The sequence below is a fragment of the Oncorhynchus mykiss genome, chromosome 4, assembly GCF_057628025.1.
Source record: "Oncorhynchus mykiss isolate SJ-2025 chromosome 4, ASM5762802v1, whole genome shotgun sequence".
NCBI classification, from domain to species: domain Eukaryota; kingdom Metazoa; phylum Chordata; class Actinopteri; order Salmoniformes; family Salmonidae; genus Oncorhynchus; species Oncorhynchus mykiss.
This window is the reverse complement of record NC_143025.1, coordinates 70,389,161-70,410,345: the sequence shown is the minus strand read 5'-3', so window position 1 is coordinate 70,410,345 and position 21,185 is coordinate 70,389,161. Positions and strand designations below refer to the sequence as shown.

Genomic DNA, 21,185 nt, shown 5'->3' with positions numbered 1-21,185 from the left:
TGGACTAAATTTCCTGAGGAAAACAGTCCTATTGTTGGAAACAAACAGCCTTATGTTGTCACCCAGAATCACACGTTTCTTTTCCAAGCTATAGCACACTTTATTTTACAAACAGTAAGTTTTTTTAAAGGACCGAAGAGTTTAGCCTGCTTTGCCTTTTTGCCAAGGAAAATCAGGTATTGTATGGTATCGTGACAACTGCAATTGAAAGCATGGGGTGTTTCCACACAGGAAGTTCCAGACACTTGTAGAATCTATGCCACGGTGCATTGATGCAGTTCTGGTTGCTCGTGGTGGCCCAATGCCCTATTAAGACACTATGTTTGCATTTCCTTTATTTTGGCAGTTACCTGCAGCGGCAGGCACATTGAAAATGGAACCGCTCGAGTCACCCAAAAGGGAATATAACATTGCGTTTAAAATTCGGAATTACAGAATTTCGTGTTTACTGTACAACATCTAAAGACCTGCATCACTATACTAAGAGCTTGTTTGTTTCTAAAGGGATGTTTTTTCAAGACCCCCATACTACACAATAAGGATGACGATGTGATTTGATTTGATGATGTGATTTGCTGTATGGAGTAACTTTCTTAATTAAAAACATGTGACATCACAAAAGGTGTCTGCAACCTTCTATAACATGCCGTTCACATCAATCGAGATTTGGTTGTAAAAAAACAGCTCCTTTTTTAAAAGCTGTAATCTGTATAAGGTGAAAGGGCGCCACTGTTCGCCCCAGCACTTTTGTTATTGTTTTTGTTTTGTTGATGAAACTGAGGAGAGGAGCATCCAGCATGGTGGGGATAAAAACATTGCAGTATATACTATGCTGTTCTATCGCGCGTGCAAAGATGTGCAATGATGTCCAAGGTTTAAAAAAAATAATTTAAAAAACGTTTTAAAAAAATAACAGTATTGGTTGTCTGGAGTAACTTCTTTTTGGAAATATTTTCTCAAAATAGTTCAAAGTGCTTAATTAATTTTAAAGTGGAATACTAGTAGCTACTGGGGATTGCTCCTCCTGCTGCAACAGGATGTTGGAGTAATGGCTCCAAGAGCAGAAAACACTGACCGAAAGGGAGGGCAATGAGCTCAAAACCCTTATTCATAATTCGGTTTTCATTTGGGTTATTCTTATTTGGACATTATTTTAAATGTTGGCTTCCAACTTTTAAAAGGTGCAATATGCTTTTTGTGTTCATTAAGAACTTAGTTTTGCTAAAATTATGCGTATTTTATGTGATTTGTTTGCCCTTTTGAAGCATATCAGTAGATTGACAATGATTCTCTATCACAGATGAAAATGGAGACATATTTAAACTCTGAAATGCATGGGTTTAATGTCAGTCACTGCTTCCTTTTTAAAGCAATTCAGGTGTACTTTGACACATTACCAAATACTCTTAGGTATGTGGACAGCTTTGCCCGTTAAATCCATAATTACTTTAAAAATATATATATATTTTAGAGTTGTTGTTGCTAATGTGTTGATTTAATCCTCTAAACCCGTGGAAAGATCATTTTTCAGCTTGTGTCCTGAGTTGAGTTCAGAAGGATAAAGGAGGATAGAGGGATAAAGGAGGATAGACGGAAGTCGAGGTTGCTTCTGTTTACATCCTCTCGTTTCACGCCATGGACAATCACAAACAGGAAAAACATTAAGAGAAGAGCTTTTAGGAAGAGAGTAAAGGATGGAGAGAGACAGAAAGGTGAAGACGAGGGAGTTTAGGTGAGGCGAGTTCTCAGAATGTAGGTGGGGGGCCGATGCCGAGAACAATGAAGTTGAACGATGTCGAGGGATTTCTTTTTGTATATGACAATGAAAGATTCTTATGATTACTGTAAAAGTTGTTGGCACCTTCAATTCTTGCTCATTTTCTCTGAAAAAAATATTTAATCACTGTCTGCTCAGGCAAATTTGAGAACTGCTAAACTTGGAACCAATCAGAACTCCCGTACATACCCTTCATGATGAAGGCAACCATTGGCCTGCTTACATCTAAAGATGTCAACACAGCCTACCATGAAATTGTGATCTGCTGTCAATGTGTTAAGAGGAACTAATATTAGGTCCCAAAGACTGAAATAAGATAAATATATTTTTTGGAGTGCACTTGAAATATGCAGCATGTAATACGAATGGTCTCGATCATTTTTATTTATTTTTATTTTATTTCACCTTTATTTAACCAGGTAGGCTAGTTGAGAACAAGTTCTCATTTGCAACTGCGACCTGGCCAAGATAAAGCATAGCAGTATGAGCAGACAACACAGAGTTACACATGGAGTAAACAATTAACAAGTCAATAACACAGTAGAAAACAAAGGGGGAGTCTATATACAATGTGTGCAAAAGGCATGAGGAGGTAGGCGAATAATTACAATTTTGCAGATTAACACTGGAGTGATAAATGATCAGATGGTCATGTACAGGTAGAGATATTGGTGTGCAAAAGAGCAGAAAAGTAAATAAATAAAAACAGTATGGGGATGAGGTAGGTGAAAATGGGTGGGCTATTTACCAATAGACTATGTACAGCTGCAGCGATCGGTTAGCTGCTCAGATAGCTGATGTTTGAAGTTGGTGAGGGAGATAAAAGTCTCCAACTTCAGCGATTTTTGCAATTCGTTCCAGTCACAGGCAGCAGAGTACTGGAACGAAAGGCGGCCAAATGAGGTGTTGGCTTTAGGGATGATCAGTGAGATACACCTGCTGGAGCGCGTGCTACGGATGGGTGTTGCCATCGTGACCAGTGAGCTGAGATAAGGCGGAGCTTTACCTAGCATGGACTTATAGATGACCTGGAGCCAGTGGGTCTGGCGACGAATATGTAGCGAGGGCCAGCCGACTAGAGCATACAAGTCGCAGTGGTGGGTGGTATAAGGTGCTTTAGTGACAAAACGGATGGCACTGTGATAGACTGCATCCAGTTTGCTGAGTAGAGTGTTGGAAGCCATTTTGTAGATGACATCGCCGAAGTCGAGGATCGGTAGGATAGTCAGTTTTACTAGGGTAAGCTTGGCGGCGTGAGTGAAGGAGGCTTTGTTGCGGAATAGAAAGCCGACTCTTGATTTGATTTTCGATTGGAGATGTTTGATATGAGTCTGGAAGGAGAGTTTGCAGTCTAGCCAGACACCTAGGTACTTATAGATGTCCACATATTCTAGGTCGGAACCATCCAGGGTGGTGATGCTTGGCGGGCATGCGGGTGCAGGCAGGGATCGGTTGAAAAGCATGCATTTGGTTTTACTAGCGTTTAAGAGCAGTCGGAGGCCACGGAAGGAGTGTTGTATGAAGAGGTAACTCCATTGACCATTTAGCCAATTGATTGAAAGCTAGCCAATCTTACGGTTAAGTAGCTTAGCCACTAGCCTGCTAATACTATAAACATCAATGTGTCTGCTCAGAAAACTAGCATTTCATTGGCTATCTCTGTCGGTGAATTACATTTTTTAATCATGTTTTGGCATAATTGTCTCATTTCAAGTAACTAACTGCAGACTTAATTAGACATTCAATTATATAATTTGTATAAAAATAAATAATAAATAAATGCATGTAGATAGAAATGTGTGTTTGCCATGTATGTTAGAATGAAGATTTAAAAACGACAGCTATATATGCAAATTAGCCAATGCATATGGCATGTACTGTCTAACACTTTATTAGGTACACCCATCTAGTAACGGGTTGGACCCTACTTTGCCTCCAGAACAGCCTGAATTATTGATGGCATGGATTCTACCAGGTGTGGGGTTCAAATGTTGCTCAATTGGTATCAACAGACCTAACGTGTGCCAGGAAAACATTCCCCAAACCATTACATCACCAGCCTGTACCGTTGACACCAGGCAGGATGGGACCATAGACTAATGCTGCTTACGCCAAATCCTGACTCTGTTATCAGCATGATGCAGCAGGATCTACGAGCATACCACGCTGAACGTCCATTCTAATGTTCAATTGAACAGTAACTGAATGCCTTGATGCCTGTCTTGCCTGCTTCATATAGCTAGCCACAGCCACGTGACTCACTGTCTATAGGGGTTAACCATTTTTGTGAAACGGGTGGTGTACCTAATAAACTGGCCAGAGTGTATAGAGTACCTTGCAGTACAAAGTTTTGATTGGTTTATAGTTTAGTACTCAGCAGCATTTGCCTGTCCAGCTAGCGAACAAACGTTTTGAAAAAAATTGCTCAAATTGGCATTGCCAACAAAAGGAAATGTTTTCAGAATATGTAAATATACACTACGTAAAAAAACAGCTCTTCCCTCGACAGAGATGAATCATCCAAAAAACTAATACAGATAGCTTGCTATGGCCCACCGCCTAATAATGACAGTGTGGAGGATAGGGAGTCGTGTCTGTGAGCCATACCGCTAAAAGCGACAAAATAGCTGCTAAAACCATGATGGCTCTCAGCTCCAGAGGTCATCAGCCCCATGGGCTCAGGGCATGAAGACAAACACGGAAACACACTCCTCATTCTCCTTTACCTCCATCTTCACTCCTCTGGGAGTTCTGCAATCTTACTTAAGATCCTGTCTATAGTCTTTAAATAGGGCTATATAGAGCTTACTTAGATTGTAGTGATGGCTTTGTGTTATAGTGATTGAAGATGGTGTCATACTGTGTGGCAATGTTTCAAAGTATACAATTCTCAATACCGTGTTAAAGTAACTGTCCAGTGTTTCCATATTTCTATGAAATATGACCTATAATTAATTACAAAATGTGTAAAATCGTTTTCCTTTAAAAAATGGTTATCCAAAATGTTATCTTTTTTTCTCTTCCTCTGTGAAGAACTGATGAGCTTTGATCTGTCATCTACCTCTGAAAAGCTGTCTCACCCCACCGCTAACAGGCCAAAGATGCCAGGCAGGAGGCTGCCCGCTCAGTTTGGAGGAGGCCACTCGGTGAGTACACACACCGTGAAATATCAACATGCTACGGAGAACACACAACTCTGCACACCCACACGCCCGCCATGTGTTCATCTTGCTCCATACATTACATTGAGACATCAAATTCCTCTCAGAATTTCCACATGCAGGCCCTCTCTGTACATTAAATGTACATCACCATATTCCTTATCTGCACCTCATGATGGGTTGGGGTGAGATGGGAACAAGGTAGTAAACGTCCAATTGAAAAGACATTTGACTTACTTGAAGGGCTGAGAGGAGACTTGTCAGGTCGTTCCGATTGTCTTTGATTGACTGAGTTCCCTGAAGAGTAATATGAAAGGTCTCCATTAGAAACGGGGGAACATGACAAGCCAGAGTGTTTCAGTCAGTGTCTGGCAAGGTGTGTCATAAACTGAGCAGACCTGTTGTGATTTGTTTTCTGTCTTCTAAGCCAAACAAGGACATCAGTGTGGAGAAAACCTTAAAGTTGGACGAGGAGGAAGCACCCAAACCAAAGTTGATAGACACAAGAAAGGTAACAATGACATTGACGTGTCTGATCGTGTTGGTCAGTGTCTGTCCTGTATTGAACTTGTATGTTTGGTACACCAAGAACCATTCCAAAACAACTATTTTGTATGTATGGATCAATGTCCCAAATGTACATTAGTTCTATCTCAGTTCAGACACTTGTCATTTGTCCCAAATGCATCCTATTGCTGCAAGTTAGTCACTTCAGCCAATGTTTTCCCTCAGTGGAGAATTCATACAGAGGACACAACACCCCAAAAGAAGAACAGCAAAGCATATGTCTCAGGTTTGACTATAGAAATGAACTAATACATCCCATGAAAAAGGCCTGCAACCATCTTGTGGTTTTTAGTTAAGTCATAGATCTTGGAGACCTCTCTCAGTGCCTCTGAGTAATCCCTCACTAATATGTCTAAATTGTCCTCTTGGCCTCCCGGGTGGCGCAGTGGTTAAGGGCGCTGTACTGCAGCGCCAGCTGTGCCATCAGAGTCCCTGGGTTCGCGCCCAGACTCTGTCGTAACCTGCCACGACCGGGAGGTCCATGGGGCGACGCACAATTGGCCTAGCGTCGTCCGGGTTAGGGAGGGCTTGGTCGGTAGGGATGTCCTTGTCTCATCGCGCACCAGCGACTCCTGTGGCGGGCCGGGCGCAGTGCGCGCTAACCAAGGTTGCCAGGTGCACGGTGTAGCCTCCGACACATTGGTGCGGCTGGCTTCCGGGTTGGATGCGCGCTGTGTTAAGAAGCAGTGCGGCTGGTTGGGTTGTGTATCGGAGGACGCATGACTTTCAACCTTCGTCTCTCCCGAACCCGTACGGGAGTTGTAGTGATGAGACAAGATAGTAGCTACTACAACAATTGGATACCACGAAATTGGGGCGAAAAAGGGGTCCAAATTTAAAATTAAAAAATAAATAAATCGTCCTCTTATCTTGACGAACCCTAATCCCTCCAGTACAGCACAATCGCAAGCCTGGCGTACACACAACAGTGTTGTGGTGTCCACATCACTAAGGACTTAACATGGTCCATACACACCCGTACAGTCGTGAAGAGGGCATGGCATCGGCCTCTTCCCCCTCATTAGGCTGAAAAGATTTAGCATAGGCCATCAGATCCTCAGTATTCTACAACCGCACCATCGAGAGCATCTTGACTGGCTCACCGCTTGGTATGCCAAATGCACCGACCTTGACCGCAAAGCCCTATAGAGGGTGGTGCGGACAGCCCAGTACGTCACTGGGGCCATGCTCCCTGCCATCCAGGATCTCTATATAAGGCGGTGTCGGAAGAAGGCCCGAAAATCTGCCAAAGACTCCATCCATCCATGCTATAGATTGTTCACTCTGCTACCATCCGACAAATGGTACCTGAGCATCGGCTCTCGGACCAACAAGCTCAGAGACAGCTTCTACCCCCAAGTTATTAGACCGCTAAATAGCCATAATAACCCAAACTACCTGCACTGACTCTACGCACACTCACTAGACCAGTGGTTACCAACCTTTTTTAAATCAAGATCTCTGAGTCAAAATACATGTCGAGATCTACTGCTCAGATTGTTTTTAAACATGACTTCAAAAACCTAAGCATATTCAACATGAACCTATTAAAAACACTTACTTAGAAATTAGGTTTTGTAGTAGGCTATATGGCTAATGCATTATCACTGCATATTGGCTATGTTGAATTGCCCTGCCAATGTTCTTCTCAGACCATTTTGAAATAAAAAATATTTGTTTAATTGGTATGATCATACTAGTAATAGATCATGTGTTGTATTACTTGTAAAACACAGCTGAGTGAGCATAATTAGCTTTTTTATTTTACTGGACTGATGTCCTGCATCTGATGGTCAGTCTGAGTGGAGGGAGAGGGCAGCGGTGAGAAAAGAATGTGACTTGAGTTTCACCATCAGCTGGAAGACTGTCCCCCGACAGTCTTCCAGCTGATGGTGAAACTCAAGTCACATTCCGTTATTTCTGCCTCATGCACCAATTCATGTTATTAATCCGATGTCCAGATGAAGTTTAATATTACTCTATATAAAAAAAAAAGAGACAAGCTGCTAATAATAACAACACAAGCTTATCGAAACACTGCTATACTCATTCATTGCAGCTGCAGTGCTGGTTGTAGCGTGAGTGGAAGTAGGGAGAACGCGCATTTTAAGGCTTATACAATATAAATATGTTGAACAAGGTGTTGACAGTGCTGAATAACTTCAACATTAACTTACTCTTAAACTGCAGCGCTTTGTTGTATTCGTTGAGTCTCTCTAGTCATGGTTTTAAAAGTTTGGACATATCACAGTATTAACTTTGCTGTGCGCTAGATGCTTCTTTTTACATCTATGGCTCAAGGAAACTGTGCAGACACGATGATCTGAGCTATCTGATTGGTCAGCGGTTGGCCTTCAGGTGAACTTGATTTGCTCTCTGAGCCTGCCAAGTAGGCGGGGTTCTACCTTCAGACACATGAAATGAGTCAAAATGGGAACATTTTGGCTTCCCGGCGCTAGGGCTGCTGAATCAAGTGCACATACCGCAAGAATCACAAAATGAATAAAAAACTAGTAATGCCTTGGTGGAATGCCTCGGCCACCACTGCACTAGACTATATATACACACCATATAATCACTTACTCTCACACTACATTGACACTCCCACACAAAACCAACATACATACACTACAAACACGCATACCGACGCAACACAAACACACACATTACACTCACTTTTACACTGTACACTTTAGCCTGCCTTCATGTACATATGTACACTAAATTACCAAAAGTATGTGGACATCTGCTCGGTTAACATCTCGTTCCAAATTCATGGGCATTAAAATGGAGTTGGTCCCCCCCTTTGTTGCCAAAACAGCCTCCACTCTTCTGGGAAGGCTTTCCAATAGATGTTGGAACATTTCTGCGGGGTCTTGCTTCGATGCAGCCACGAGCATTAGTGAGGTCGGGCACTGATGTTGTGCGATTAGGCCTGGCTCTCAGTCGGCGTTCCAAATCATCCCAACACCACCATGTTTGATGGGGCTGAGGTCAGGGCTCTGTGCAGGCCAGTCAAGTTCTTCCACACCGATCTCGACAAACCATTTCTGTATGGACCTCGCTTTGTGCACAGGGGGGGGGGGCGTTGTCATGTACACTACGTCGTCATTGTAAATAAGAATTTGTTCTTAACGGACCTGCCTAGTTAAGTAAAGGTTAAATACATTTTTTTAAATTCTGAAACAGAAAAGGGCCTTCCCCAAACTGTTGCCAGAAAGTTGGAAGCACTGAATTGTCTAGAATGTCATTGTATGCTGTAGCGTTAAGATTTTCTTTCACTGGAACTAAGGGGCCTAGCCCGGAACATGAAAAAACGACCCCAGACCATTATTCCTCCTCCAACAAACTTTACAGTTGGCACTATGTATTCTCGCAGGTAGCGTTCTCCTGGCATCCACCAAACCAGATTCGTCCATCGGACTGCCAGATGGTAAAGCATGATTAATTACTCCAGAGAACACATTTCCTGTGCTCCAGAGTCCAGTGGCAGTGAGATTTACACCACTCCAGCCAACGCTTTGCATTGCACATGCTGATCATAGGCTTGTATGCGGCTACTCGGCCATGGAAACCCATTTCATGAAGCTCCCGACAAACAGTTCTTATGCTGACTTCGCTTCCAGAGGCGGTTTGGAACTCGGTAGTGAGTGTTGCAACAGAGGACAGAAGATTTTTACGCGCTATGCGCTTCACCACATGGCGGTCCCATTCTGTGAACTTGTGTTGCCTACCACTTCGCGGCTGAGCCGTTGTTCCTCCTAGACGTTTCCACTTCACAGTAACCGCACTTACAGTTGACCGGGGAAGCTCTAGCAGGGCAGAAATTTGATGAACTGACTTGTTGAAAAGGCATCCTATAATGGTGCCATGTTGAATGTCACTGAGCTCTTCAGTAAGGTCATTCTACTGCCAGTGTCCTCATACTTTTGTATATATAGTGTACCTCAAACACATTTATCTGGTACTGTATATAGCGCCATTTATTTCATTTTTGGTTTTCACCCGTTGTATTTGGCGCATGTGAAAAATAACACTTGATTTGAGTCAAACGCACTAATGCAGATATTCGCACACATTCACTAAATCATTCTCTTGCATTCCTACACACACACTCAGGTCCAGTGTAAGGCAGGTGGTTCTCATTAGCACAGGAGGCTAGGCTACAGTCACACTGGGACACTGTTAATAACTTAGCTAGTTGTCCTGCAGATGCGAGATGAAGCGCATCCTCACTTTTCTAATGAAGACTTAGTTTCCATCCACGTGGTGTTTGTCTTGTTAGTGTTTCTCCAGATGCTCAGCGGGAGACTGAGGCGAGTACAATGCCCTCCGCCTCCATGCTAACAACCATGCCATTAGAATGGTCATTCTAGAACCTCTCCTTTCTCCACAGACCGTACAAATCCCCAGGGCTCTCTATAGTGAAGGCATGCTGTCTTCATCCTGTTATTCCCAGACTCACACCAACCCATTAAACACAGGCGGCTAATTGTCACTTTCCAGTTAGCATGCGGCTTTCACTATAATTGCATTGAGGAGATGAGAGATTTTGTATGTGCTTCACGTCCCATCTTATCGTCCACATTAAGGCACACCTTGTATTAATGGCTGACAGACCATGGGCTGGATGTTGTGGAGAAACTTCACAGTGGAGATATCATGATTTGGGAGCAATAAGAGCCCTTGTGATGGTCTGTGTGAGGAGACCAGCCCCACTGGAGGCCCTTTCAAAGGACCCACCAGACCTGTCGTTTATCAGTACCACTCAAATTGAGTGAATAATCCCTGCACATCAAGCCCCATTACTGTGGGCTCAGAACTCCTATAGGTTGAATTAAAGATGTTGACCCTCTGACAAAAATAAATACATGAAAACCATATCCCCCAGGCGATGGGAGGTTGAAGATCACAGTATTAAAGCACCCCTGACATAACTTCAGAAGGAAACACATGGAATCAATTGTGTTCAATCTAAATGAAATAGACTTCCGCAGCTTCGGTAGGTACAATAATGCTCAACAACAGCGTGATTAAAATGGCTACTGTAGCTCCCTCCTATGCAGTGATGTCTCGTGGCTAAAGACTAATGTATGTTATGACCAGAAACATTGACTTGATTAATTTTGAGCAAAGAAACAGACTTTTAATTAGTCAAAATCATTCAGAAAGCTTAAAGGAGTGTCACAGCCAGGGCAAATATATTTAGGATCCCCCTGTCCAGCTAACAGTATGTGTCTGGTGTCCACAGCCTTCCATGCACAGCTCACACTCCCAGTCTCCCGTCCTTAAGCCCAGCCCATCCTTGTCGGATGGGTCAAAAGCCTACCTGGTGTCATTCCCTGGCTGCAGAAGCCCCAGCCCTAGCTTCAGCCGAAGCCACAGCCCAGGCCCCGGCACAGAGCCCAAGCCCAGGGCAGAGCCAGAGGAGCAGAGGTCTGAGCTGGAGGACCTCCAATCCCAGATGAAAGAACTGCTGCTGTCTGTGGAGCTCCTCAAGACCCAGCAAATGTAACTAACTACCACTTTCCTTAGATGATGTTGTTCAGTTCCTACGTATTGCGCTCAAACTCTGACTTTAAAGGGATAGTGCGTCATTTTTGCAGTCAAGCCCTTTTTTCCAAGCAAATGTTACATTGTTAAGATCCTTTAGCTTCATCATTTTCAAAGCTAGCAAAAAATATCAGTCAACAATTTTTCTTTGTACCTTTTCCAGAATAATATTTTATATAGTGCCCTATGGCTTGTTTCTAGGGAGGTATAGACGAGTCACTGTTAGAACTTGTGAGCGAAGCCTGGTCGGACAGAGCTGGTGGTGATGTGATCTTATCGTTGAGCAGATGCTAGCCAGGCAAGCACTGATGTGAACGTCTTGGCATTGCTTTGCAGGAGAGAGATGGCAGAGCTAAGAAGCGAGCTGGACGAGGAGAAGTTGAAACGAGTTGCCCTGCAGGTAAATTGATCACCATGTCCATCTTTACATCACAGCTTGTCACAGTGTGTTAGCCTGACGGGTCCAGTCAGATGGTGAGAGATGGGCTGTAGAGAGTGAGAGGTATGAACACACAATACTATTGAACACACCCATGCCGAGTACACACGCACACACACTGCTGGATGCTTTATGGCCCTACTTGGCACTACCCAGGGAGAGACCCAGCCTACCACAACTTTGTTCATCCTTTTCCCCAGGAGCAGTGAAGGGAGGCAGGCCTGTGTAGACCCCCTTCTGGGCCCCAAGCATACACACATCCACCCCGCTAAAGATTCTCTGCCCTCCCCTCCCTCCTACCTCAACCCCCTGTTGCTGCGTCCACGTCTTGATTTACAGAAGCACTGCAGAGGTCTTATTTAAGACTGGGAACTGTAGTATCTGTCTGCATTCATTCAGAAATTCATAGCTTTCTTCCTTAATTTTTGTCTTATCGATAATTCTTTTTCTCCCCAATCTCTTTCCTGATCTCCCTCTTTCCCCTTGTTTCTTTCGGTCTCTCTCTCATATCTTTCTTTTCCATTTACGTCTGAGTGAGAGCTTTTCTCTGAATGCAAGAGATGTTCATATCGTTGCAAATTTCTGCCATCTTCAGTCAACCTGCCTATTAGTATTCAAATGACGGTCAGCATGAAATTATTAATTAGAAGGCATGCTGTGGGTCAGTGTGCCACAGCCTCACAGTAATGATTGGTTGTTGTGACTAGGATTGCAAAGCTACTGGTAATTTACCAAAGTTACTGGAATCTCCTGTAATTTTGATAATTTATACTTGCATAACTTTTACATGTATTCATATATATAGTATTACATTTTTTTAAATATCAGTGTCCATTTTGGGTTTCGAGTGGCTAGACCATATGGTTCAAGAGAAAACAGTGGCATTATTTTCAAATAGCTCGGCAACTCTTCCAATTTAGCTCGGCAACTCTTCCAATTTAGCTCGGCAACTCTTCCCATTTAGCTTGGCAACTCTTCAAACTGTTTTTTCACTGCCACCAGTTTGTCCCCAAAACATTTACAACAAAAACATATTGACAGTCAAATAAATAAGTGTGAACATTTGTTTTTAAAGGATATGTCATGTTGAAACCCTCATACTAAACACCAATGGTATTCACAGTTTGTTTAGGATAATATTCTACAGCTTTGTCATTCTATTTTTACATTTTAAAATTGTTCATATATTTTACATATGATAAGGCCACACAGAGGGTCAAAGATGATTAGACACCTGTGATAATCTGAAGTACCTAAAAATGCCTCTAGATGTCATGTGATCATTCCATATATTCCTTGAAAGTTACCAAAATTCTGCTAGTTTACTAGCAAAATGTGAAAGTTTCCAGTAATATACTCTTGCTTTGCAACCCTAGTGGTGACTCATGATTGAACTCTATTATTCCTGTCATTGATCATAGCTCAGTGCAGCCGTTTTAAAGCGAATATCCTGTGATTCTACATATTCTGCCATGACGCTAAGAGAACGCATTGCAGTTTTAAAACTAGTTTCCTGCAATTCTATGCATTTTGCCATGACTAATGCTGTGTTTTTTATACTCAAACATAATACCAAAATCAATTCTGCTAAATTTGTTTTTAGAATTTTAAGTTCTTCCGGACTGTCTAGCTTTTACTTTGGTTATTGTTTGTTCTCAAAAATGATATTATTTAAAAAAAGATATAGGTCCATTATTTTTTTCTACACTTAAAGCGTTTTTTACATCCTGGAAATTACATATATTTTTTAAATAATAATTACACTTTGTACTTAGGCGACCCAAAAAAAACACTTACACAGCCCACCCAATGATTACAATGACAGAAGAATCCCTGCTATGCTATGGATGGGTTAATTTGCATCACAAGTGGAAATAATACATTATTTAATTCAAGAGCTGATACATACTTCCATGTGAGGCTGTTAGCTATGATGTTATCAGAATTGCATCGGATGCTGGTTTCGCATGAGAAAATGTGTTAAATTTGACGCTGTGTGTGTTCCTGCCTGCCTTTCAGATGGAGATAGAGAAATTAAAGAAGACAGTTCAGTCAACGTGAAGTCTGACCCAATCAGCCTGGAACATCAGTCACCTATCTGTCTGTCCCTGACCCCGCTGGGCAGAGACTCAGGAGTGGGACGATGGCATTCCTATAATCCTCTTAGATATCAACCTATTCCACATTTGTAAGATTTACATTTTTGCACATGAAGGTTTTCTAGTTATATAAAGGTGTAATTAAATACGGATGTATATGTTTTTTTGTTAGATTTTAGTTTCTGTTTTGTTTTGCCAACACAAATGATTGAGGCCTTTCTACTGTGCTGGACTGGCATTCTCTATGGGAATGTGTGAGGATTGCTCTCAATACTACTACTGATTCTGTATGAAGCGATAGTTTTTATTAGCGTTTGTTTTCTTATTTTTGAAGACTTCCAAGTAGTTAATTTTAAGTATCCATGTTAGCATCTTTAAATCATAATGAATGATATTGTGATTTGTCTGTTGCTATGGCGATGTTGTACTCCATTGCTTTGGCATTAGGGAGATTTTCTTTTTCTTTTCTTTTTTCCTAACATTCCTATCCAGGGTATCACTATTGTGCCTGTTAAAAAAATCTTAGCGTTAATATTGGTAGCTTACATTTATCAAAAGGTTTAGGCTTGCTGCATGATATATTTTTTTAAGTCTACTGACGATGTGCTTACACAGAGGGCCGTTTTTCTCTTGTACAATTTATGTGAGAAGGTTCTCTCGGAAAGAGCAATTAGAGTCATTGTACAGGTGTATAATATAGATCCTATATTTAGTACCATCAAATACAGCCAATAATAGCCATACTTGAAAAGAGCACCAGTGATTTACGGGCTAAAACTCCATTTTATTCCATGCCACTGTAAAGATTGTGGCTTACTCATTGATTGTTGTTCTCCTGTACGCCAAATGCTCTGACCCCTCTTTTATGAACCATATGCAGCTCTCTCCTACTCTTTCTCTGTAAAGGAAAGCCATGTGTACTTTAAAGAGTGAGCAATCTCTTTCCATCCTCCCAGATGAGACCTGAAGTAATGTATAGCAGTGACCTTTTCCATGTTGTCCTGAATGTGTCACATGTCTTTATGCTTTGACCAAGTACAAAACACGGAGCGTGGAGGTTAACTGGACAGTACACAGTATCTCTGCCATTTCTCAGTACTGTAAGTGAGAGGCTGAATGGAAAGGCATTAGGGAAGAGATCTACTTCATACAGAATGGTTAAGCTCTGCACCTTACTTATGCACCGCCAACACCACTGTTTGTCATTGAAACATCTGTTGTGACTGTCAAATGGTATTGGAGGACTCCGAGACCCTGCTAGAGTTTAAGTTGAAAGCCTTAAAGATGGACCCAACATTAGCGTGAGCAGGGTGAACTCCTGGAAGGAGTTCACACAAGGTGTTTTTGATGGTATGCATTCTGTGTACCGCTCAGACAAATCATGAAAGAAATCGCCTTTGATAAAAAGCATCGGTTGCATCTATTTTATGCAGCAATTTGATGATTCTTAACGTGTTACTTAACCATGATGATCAGAAGGATGTTTGCCTCGACTCCAGATCCTCCTGAACACTATGGATGGCCTTCTGTCTGCATCCTTCTGCATATTATATTTTAGCAAGTGAATTATTGCTTTACATTTTAAGTATATAGTACCAGTGAAAAGTCTGGACACACCTACTCATTCCAGGGTTTTTCTTTATTTTTTGCTATATTGTAGAATAATAGTGAAGACATCAAAACTATGAAATAACACATATGGAATCATGTAGTAACCAAAAGTATTAAACAAATCAAAATAGATTTTAGATTCTTCAAAGTTGTCACCCCTTGCCTTTGAGGAATCTAAAATATATTTTGATTTGTTTAATACTTTTAGTTACTACATGATTCCATATGTGTTATTTCAAAGTTTTGATATATATACAGTGCCTTGCGAAAGTATTCGGCCCCCTTGAAATTTGCGACCTTTTGCCACATTTCAGGCTTCAAACATAAAGATATAAAACTGTATTTTTTTGTGAAGAATCAACAACAAGTGGGACACAATCATGAAGTGGAACGACATTTATTGGATATTTCAATTTTTTTTAACAATTCAAAAACTGAAAAATTGGGCGTGCAAAATTATTCAGCCCCTTTACTTTCAGTGCAGCAAACTCTCTCTAGAAGTTCAGTGAGGATCTCTGAATGATCCAATGTTGACCTAAATGACTAATGATGATAAATACAATCCACCTGTGTGTAATCAAGTCTGTATAAATGCACCAGCACTCTGATAGTCTCAGAGGTCCGTTAAAAGCGCAGAGAGCATCATGAAGAACAAGGAACACACCAGGCAGGTCCGAGATACTGTTGTGAAGAAGTTTAAAGCCGGATTTGGATACAAAAAGATTTCCCAAGCTTTAAACATCCCAAGGAGCACTGTGCAAGCGATAATATTGAAATGGAAGGAGTATCAGACCACTGCAAATCTACCAAGACCTGGCCGTCCCTCTAAACTTTCAGCTCATACAAGGTGAAGACTGATCAGAGATGCAGCCAAGAGGCCCATGATCACTCTGGATGAACTGCAGAGATCTACAGCTGAGGTGGGAGACTCTGTCCATAGGACAACAATCAGTCGTATATTGCACAAATCTGGCCTTTATGGAAAAGTGGCAAGAAGAAAGCCATTTCTTAAAGATATCCATAAAAAGTGTTGTTTAAAGTTGGCCACAAGCCACCTGGGAGACACACCAAACACATGGAAGAAGGTGCTCTGGTCAGATGAAACCAAAATTGAACTTTTTGGCAACAATGCAAAATGTTATGTTTGGCGTAAAAGCAACACAGCTGAACACACCATTCCCACTGTCAAACATGGTGGTGGCAGCATCATGGTTTGGGCCTGCTTTTCTTCAGCAGGGACAGGGAAGATGGTTAAAATTGATGGGAAGATGGATGGAGCCAAATACAGGACCATTCTGGAAGAATGAAAGAGTCTGCAAAAGACCTGAGACTGGGACGGAGATTTGTCTTCCAACAAGACAATGATCCAAAACATAAAGCAAAATCTACAATGGAATGATTCAAAAATAAACATATCCAGGTGTTAGAATGGCCAAGTCAAAGTCCAGACCTGAATCCAATTGAGAATCTGTGGAAAGAACTGAAAACTGCTGTTCACAAATGCTCTCCATCCAACCTCACTGAGCTCGAGCTGTTTTGCAAGGAGGAATAGGAAAAAATTTCAGTCTCTCGATGTGCAAAACTGATAAGAGACATACCCCAAGCGACTTACAGCTGTAATCGCAGCAAAAAGGTGGCGCTACAAAGTATTAACTTAAGGGGGCTGAATAATTTTGCACGCCCAATTTTTCAGTTTTTGATTTGTTAAAAAAGTTTGAAATATCCAATAAATGTCATTCCACTTCATGATTGTGTCCCACTTGTTGTTGATTCTTCACAAAAAAATACAGTTTTAAATCTTTATGTTTGAAGCCTGAAATGTGGCAAAGGGTCGCAAAGTTCAAGGGGGCCGAATACTTTCGCAAGGCACTGTGTATATATATATATACTGATCTCACAAAATGTCTTATCCAGGAAATTATATGTTGTCCTTCACCAAGAGTACACCAAGCTGTGTACTATCCTCAGGCTTATCTTATCCCTTAAAAGAAAGCATTCCTGATCACGGGCTGTGTGTGTCCATGTGTATATGCATGGAAGGAAGCCTGAGAGCCTGTGTGTGTGTCTGAGGTTGGATTTTAGGTTTGTAAGTGTGTTTGGCCTTGTTGACATGCTGATCCCTAAAGCAATAAGAATCTGTAATGTCTCGTTTCCATCCCCCCATGTTTCGCATGGCTACATTCTAAGTTGAGGTTGACTAAAGAGATAATCATGCAAAGGTATATACAGTATGTATATATAAAGAAAAGGCTATCCATGTAACGGTTATTTGGCTTAATTACTGTACATTCCATTATTTGATGCAAAGAAAATAGGAAATATGTGCACATTTAACACCTTCAAGTGATCTTGTTTACATGTGCTGTGAAATTGCATGAAATTAGATTTTTTTCCTAAATGAATAAATATCTTTATTTACACTCATGAGTACCAGGTTATTTTATAATCATTTGTTATTGTGTTATGTGATTTTGTCCACTGGTTGAGCTTGATCTCGTCTTTCCTCATCACTAGACATAGGTACAGCACACCCTCACGGGGAGTCCTTTTCATGGCTTGGTAAAGCCAGAGGACATGTTTACTCATCAGTAAATGGAAGCAGCAGAGAATATTGACACAGAGCTGAATTGATAGACTCCCTTGCTCTAATAGCATGTGGACCTATCTTGGAAGCATATAGTAGCTCTCCTGTCTAGGATGAATCAGAGCTGACTTTATACAGTGCATTCGAAAAGTATTCAGACCCCTTGATTTCTTTCCACATTTTGTTACAGCCTTATTCTAAGTGATTCAATTGTTTTTTTTCCCTCATCAATCTACATACAATATCCCATAATGACGAAGCGAAAACAGGTTTTTAGAAAATGTCAAATGTATTCAAAATAAACTGAAATCACATTTACATAAATATTCAGATCCTTTACTCAGTACTTTATTGAAGCACCTTTGTCAGCAATTACAGCCTTGAGTCTTCTTGGGAATGATGCTACAAGCTTGGCACACCTGTATTTGGGGAGTTTATCCCATTCTTCTCTGCAGATCGTTTCAAGCTCTGTCAGGTTGGAGGTGGAGCGTTGCTGCACAGCTATTTTCAGGTCTCTCCAGAAATGTTTGATTGGGCTCTGACAGGGCCACTCAAGGACATTGAGACTTGTCCCGAAGCCACTCCTGCATTGTCTCGGCTGTGTGCTTAGGGTCGTTGTCCTGTTGGAAGGGGAACCTTTGCCCCAGTCTGAGGTCCTGAGTGCTCTGGAGCAGGTTTTCATTAAGGATCTATGTACTTTGCTTCGTTAATCTTTCCCTCAATCCTGACTAGTCTTCCAGTCCCTGCCGCTGAAAAACATCCCCACAGCATGATTCTGCCACCACCAAGCTTCACCGTAGGGATGGTGCCAGGCTTGCTCCAGATGTGACGCTTGGCATTCAGGCCAAAGAGTTCGATGTTGGTTTCATCAGACCAGAGAATCTTGTTTCTCATGGTCTGAGTCCTTTAGGTGCCTTTGGTACCCTTCACCAGATCTGTGCCTCGACACAATCATGTCTCGGAGCTCTACGGACAATTCCACAAACTGTCAACTGTGGGAATTTATATAGACGGGTGTGTGCCTTTCCAAATCATGTCCAATCAATTGAATTTACCACAGGTGGACTCCCAAGGTGTAGAAAGATCTCAAGGATCATCAGTTGAAACAGGATGCCCCTGATCTCAATTTCGAGTCTCATAGCAAATGGTCTGAATATTTATGTAAATAAGATATTTCAGTTTATTTTTAATACATTTGCTAACATTTCTAAAAACCTGTTTTCGCTTTGTCATTACTGGGTATTGTGTGTAGATTGATGAGGGGGAAAAATACTTCCTGAATGTACAGTAGCACCCGAACAGGGGAGATGTATTGGAAACCGAGTTCTGCAATTCAATGACGGGAAACATATTTTTACGCATGTGCATTCTCTAGGGATCCTTAAGCATGCCTGACAACCATAAGCTACATGCATATATATGACATTAGACAGATCGAACCTAATCAATGTGGATTCTTGGAGCACTGCTGTCCTGCAGAGTGAGAGTGACTGTCAGAGGCTACAGTCAATTTCACTGACACCGTCACACAATAGCAACAACATCCAATGTCCTAGCAATGCCACAGTGGAAATTTGCAACATCTTTTTGCCCTCTGTTCTCATCTATTGTCTGAACTCTGACCACGTTGTCTATTCTGAAAGCAATTTGCCGCACTCCACTCATAAGGAAAAGGGGGACAGTGAGTCTCCCAGAGACAAAGGCGGGTGTCTTACTGCCTCACGCATCTTTGTCAGCTTGACAATAGCAGCTGTGAGCACTTAAGCCCTCCATACAAAAACTCTGGTTCAGGGGATTGACTAGCATCATGGCAAAGAGCTTTCTCCTGCCTTCATTTGGTAACACTTTACCCCCAATCCTCCTACTGGAAGCCCAACACAACATGACTGGTATTGTGACACCATGTGCAAAGGATTGTGTAAATACAGTTTTCAGTACGTGGAATGTCAGTGAGTGTGATGCCTAATTAGTATTTATCTTGTAAAATAGCTGTATTTACTTAGGCTAAACATGAGGAAAGATCACAGCATGAATGGTTATAGTACTAGCTAATTAGATCGTCTGAGAATACCTAATTGATGTGTTAGAGGGCATAGTAACAGTAGCTTTAAATAAGCTTGTTGACCATGAAAGAGACATGGGGTATTTTGCCATAGTAATTTTGCTCATGAGCATCAAGATGTGGTGCTACAGTGTGGCTGTCAATGGCCAGCTAAACTCTGATATTTCAGTATAATCCAATACATTACTAAGAAATGTTGTTGAAAAACATGGCCAAAAGTCAAAACTATTTTAACATCCTAAGATATTTGCAATTGACTGACATTTACAAGTGACTGTGTGGATATTTTTTTAATTTGTACAGTATTTTGCCAAATACAATAATACCCTGTTTGGTTGCCCTCCCCACTCGACAGATTTACATGCTAGTTAATTAAACAGACATGTTTCATTTTCTAAGGTGCCCATAAAAGTGTTGCCCTCCTGAACCATCTGTTTAATTCATATTTCATAACAAGCAGCCTGTTTTGTAACCAGTATCTGATGCTGTATTGAAGAGGAAGCTTTTATGATAATTGCCAGCCAGGATTACACAGGGTGCAATTTCTTACATTTGGAAGATTGTCTGCATTTATTTAGAGAAAAAGAGTGTAGGCATGTATGACAGTTTGCAAGATGTGACATGACGTAATGCACTTGTTACGTTGAATAACAAAAGACAAATGATGAATAAGTATAAGATTCTCACATCTTCATATCAGGTTTTGTCTCGTTTCTCCTTTCTTGCTGTTTATTGTTGATGTTACGGCTGAGCCCCAGGCTTTCCATGTGTTGTGTTGTTCCTGTGGGAATCAGCTGACGTTCCATTTGATAGACCCGCTAGTTCAAATGAAAGCATCTCACTCCACTGGTCTTAGCAACATGGTAACTGCACACACTCACTTCAAGCACCACCCCACTGCTTAATGATTGCACGCTGCTACCTCTCAGGATTGGATTTTTTTGCTTTTGTTCATCAAAAGAATTCCTCTTTATTCCGCTAGGACTGAAGTTCACTGAATCTCACTGGGTCCTCAGGCATAGCTGTGGAGGGTTTTTCTGTCCATTTAAACTATTGTAAACTTGTTTTGCATCAGTTTGAGCATTTCTGAGGAAGTGTTTGGGTGTACCGGGTTCACGGAGGGCTGATTCGTCTCTAACCATGGGGCACCATTGCCTTTCAAGCCTTACACATTCTGTTAAATATTTGGATTGTTTGTCACTAATCATTAGCTCAAGTTCTTGCGGACAGTAAATATGAAATTCTACTTTTACCTCTTTCACAAAGAATGTCATGTTTCTGTCTAACTGTAATGATGACGTAGCCTGATGTTATAGTGATGTACAGTATGTA

The 21,185-nt window shown here is 41.5% G+C and overlaps 1 protein-coding gene across 4 annotated transcripts in view; it reads left to right on the top strand.

Annotated features, from left to right (window-relative positions):
* The window catches only part of LOC110522288 (CD2-associated protein), a 101,012-nt gene extending 83,385 nt beyond the window's left edge, over positions 1 to 17,627 (top strand). For all 4 annotated transcript variants that reach the window (XM_021600553.3, XM_021600552.3, XM_021600556.3 and 1 more), the window contains 5 exons: positions 4,811 to 4,923; positions 5,366 to 5,449; positions 10,757 to 11,016; positions 11,395 to 11,458; positions 13,517 to 17,627. In XM_021600553.3, coding sequence (XP_021456228.3) covers positions 4,811 to 4,923; positions 5,366 to 5,449; positions 10,757 to 11,016; positions 11,395 to 11,458; positions 13,517 to 13,558 — 563 coding nt within the window. In that variant the 3' untranslated portion in view covers positions 13,559 to 17,627. The remainder of the gene's footprint in view (positions 1 to 4,810; positions 4,924 to 5,365; positions 5,450 to 10,756; positions 11,017 to 11,394; positions 11,459 to 13,516) is intronic.
* The last annotated feature ends 3,558 nt before the right edge of the window (positions 17,628 to 21,185 follow it).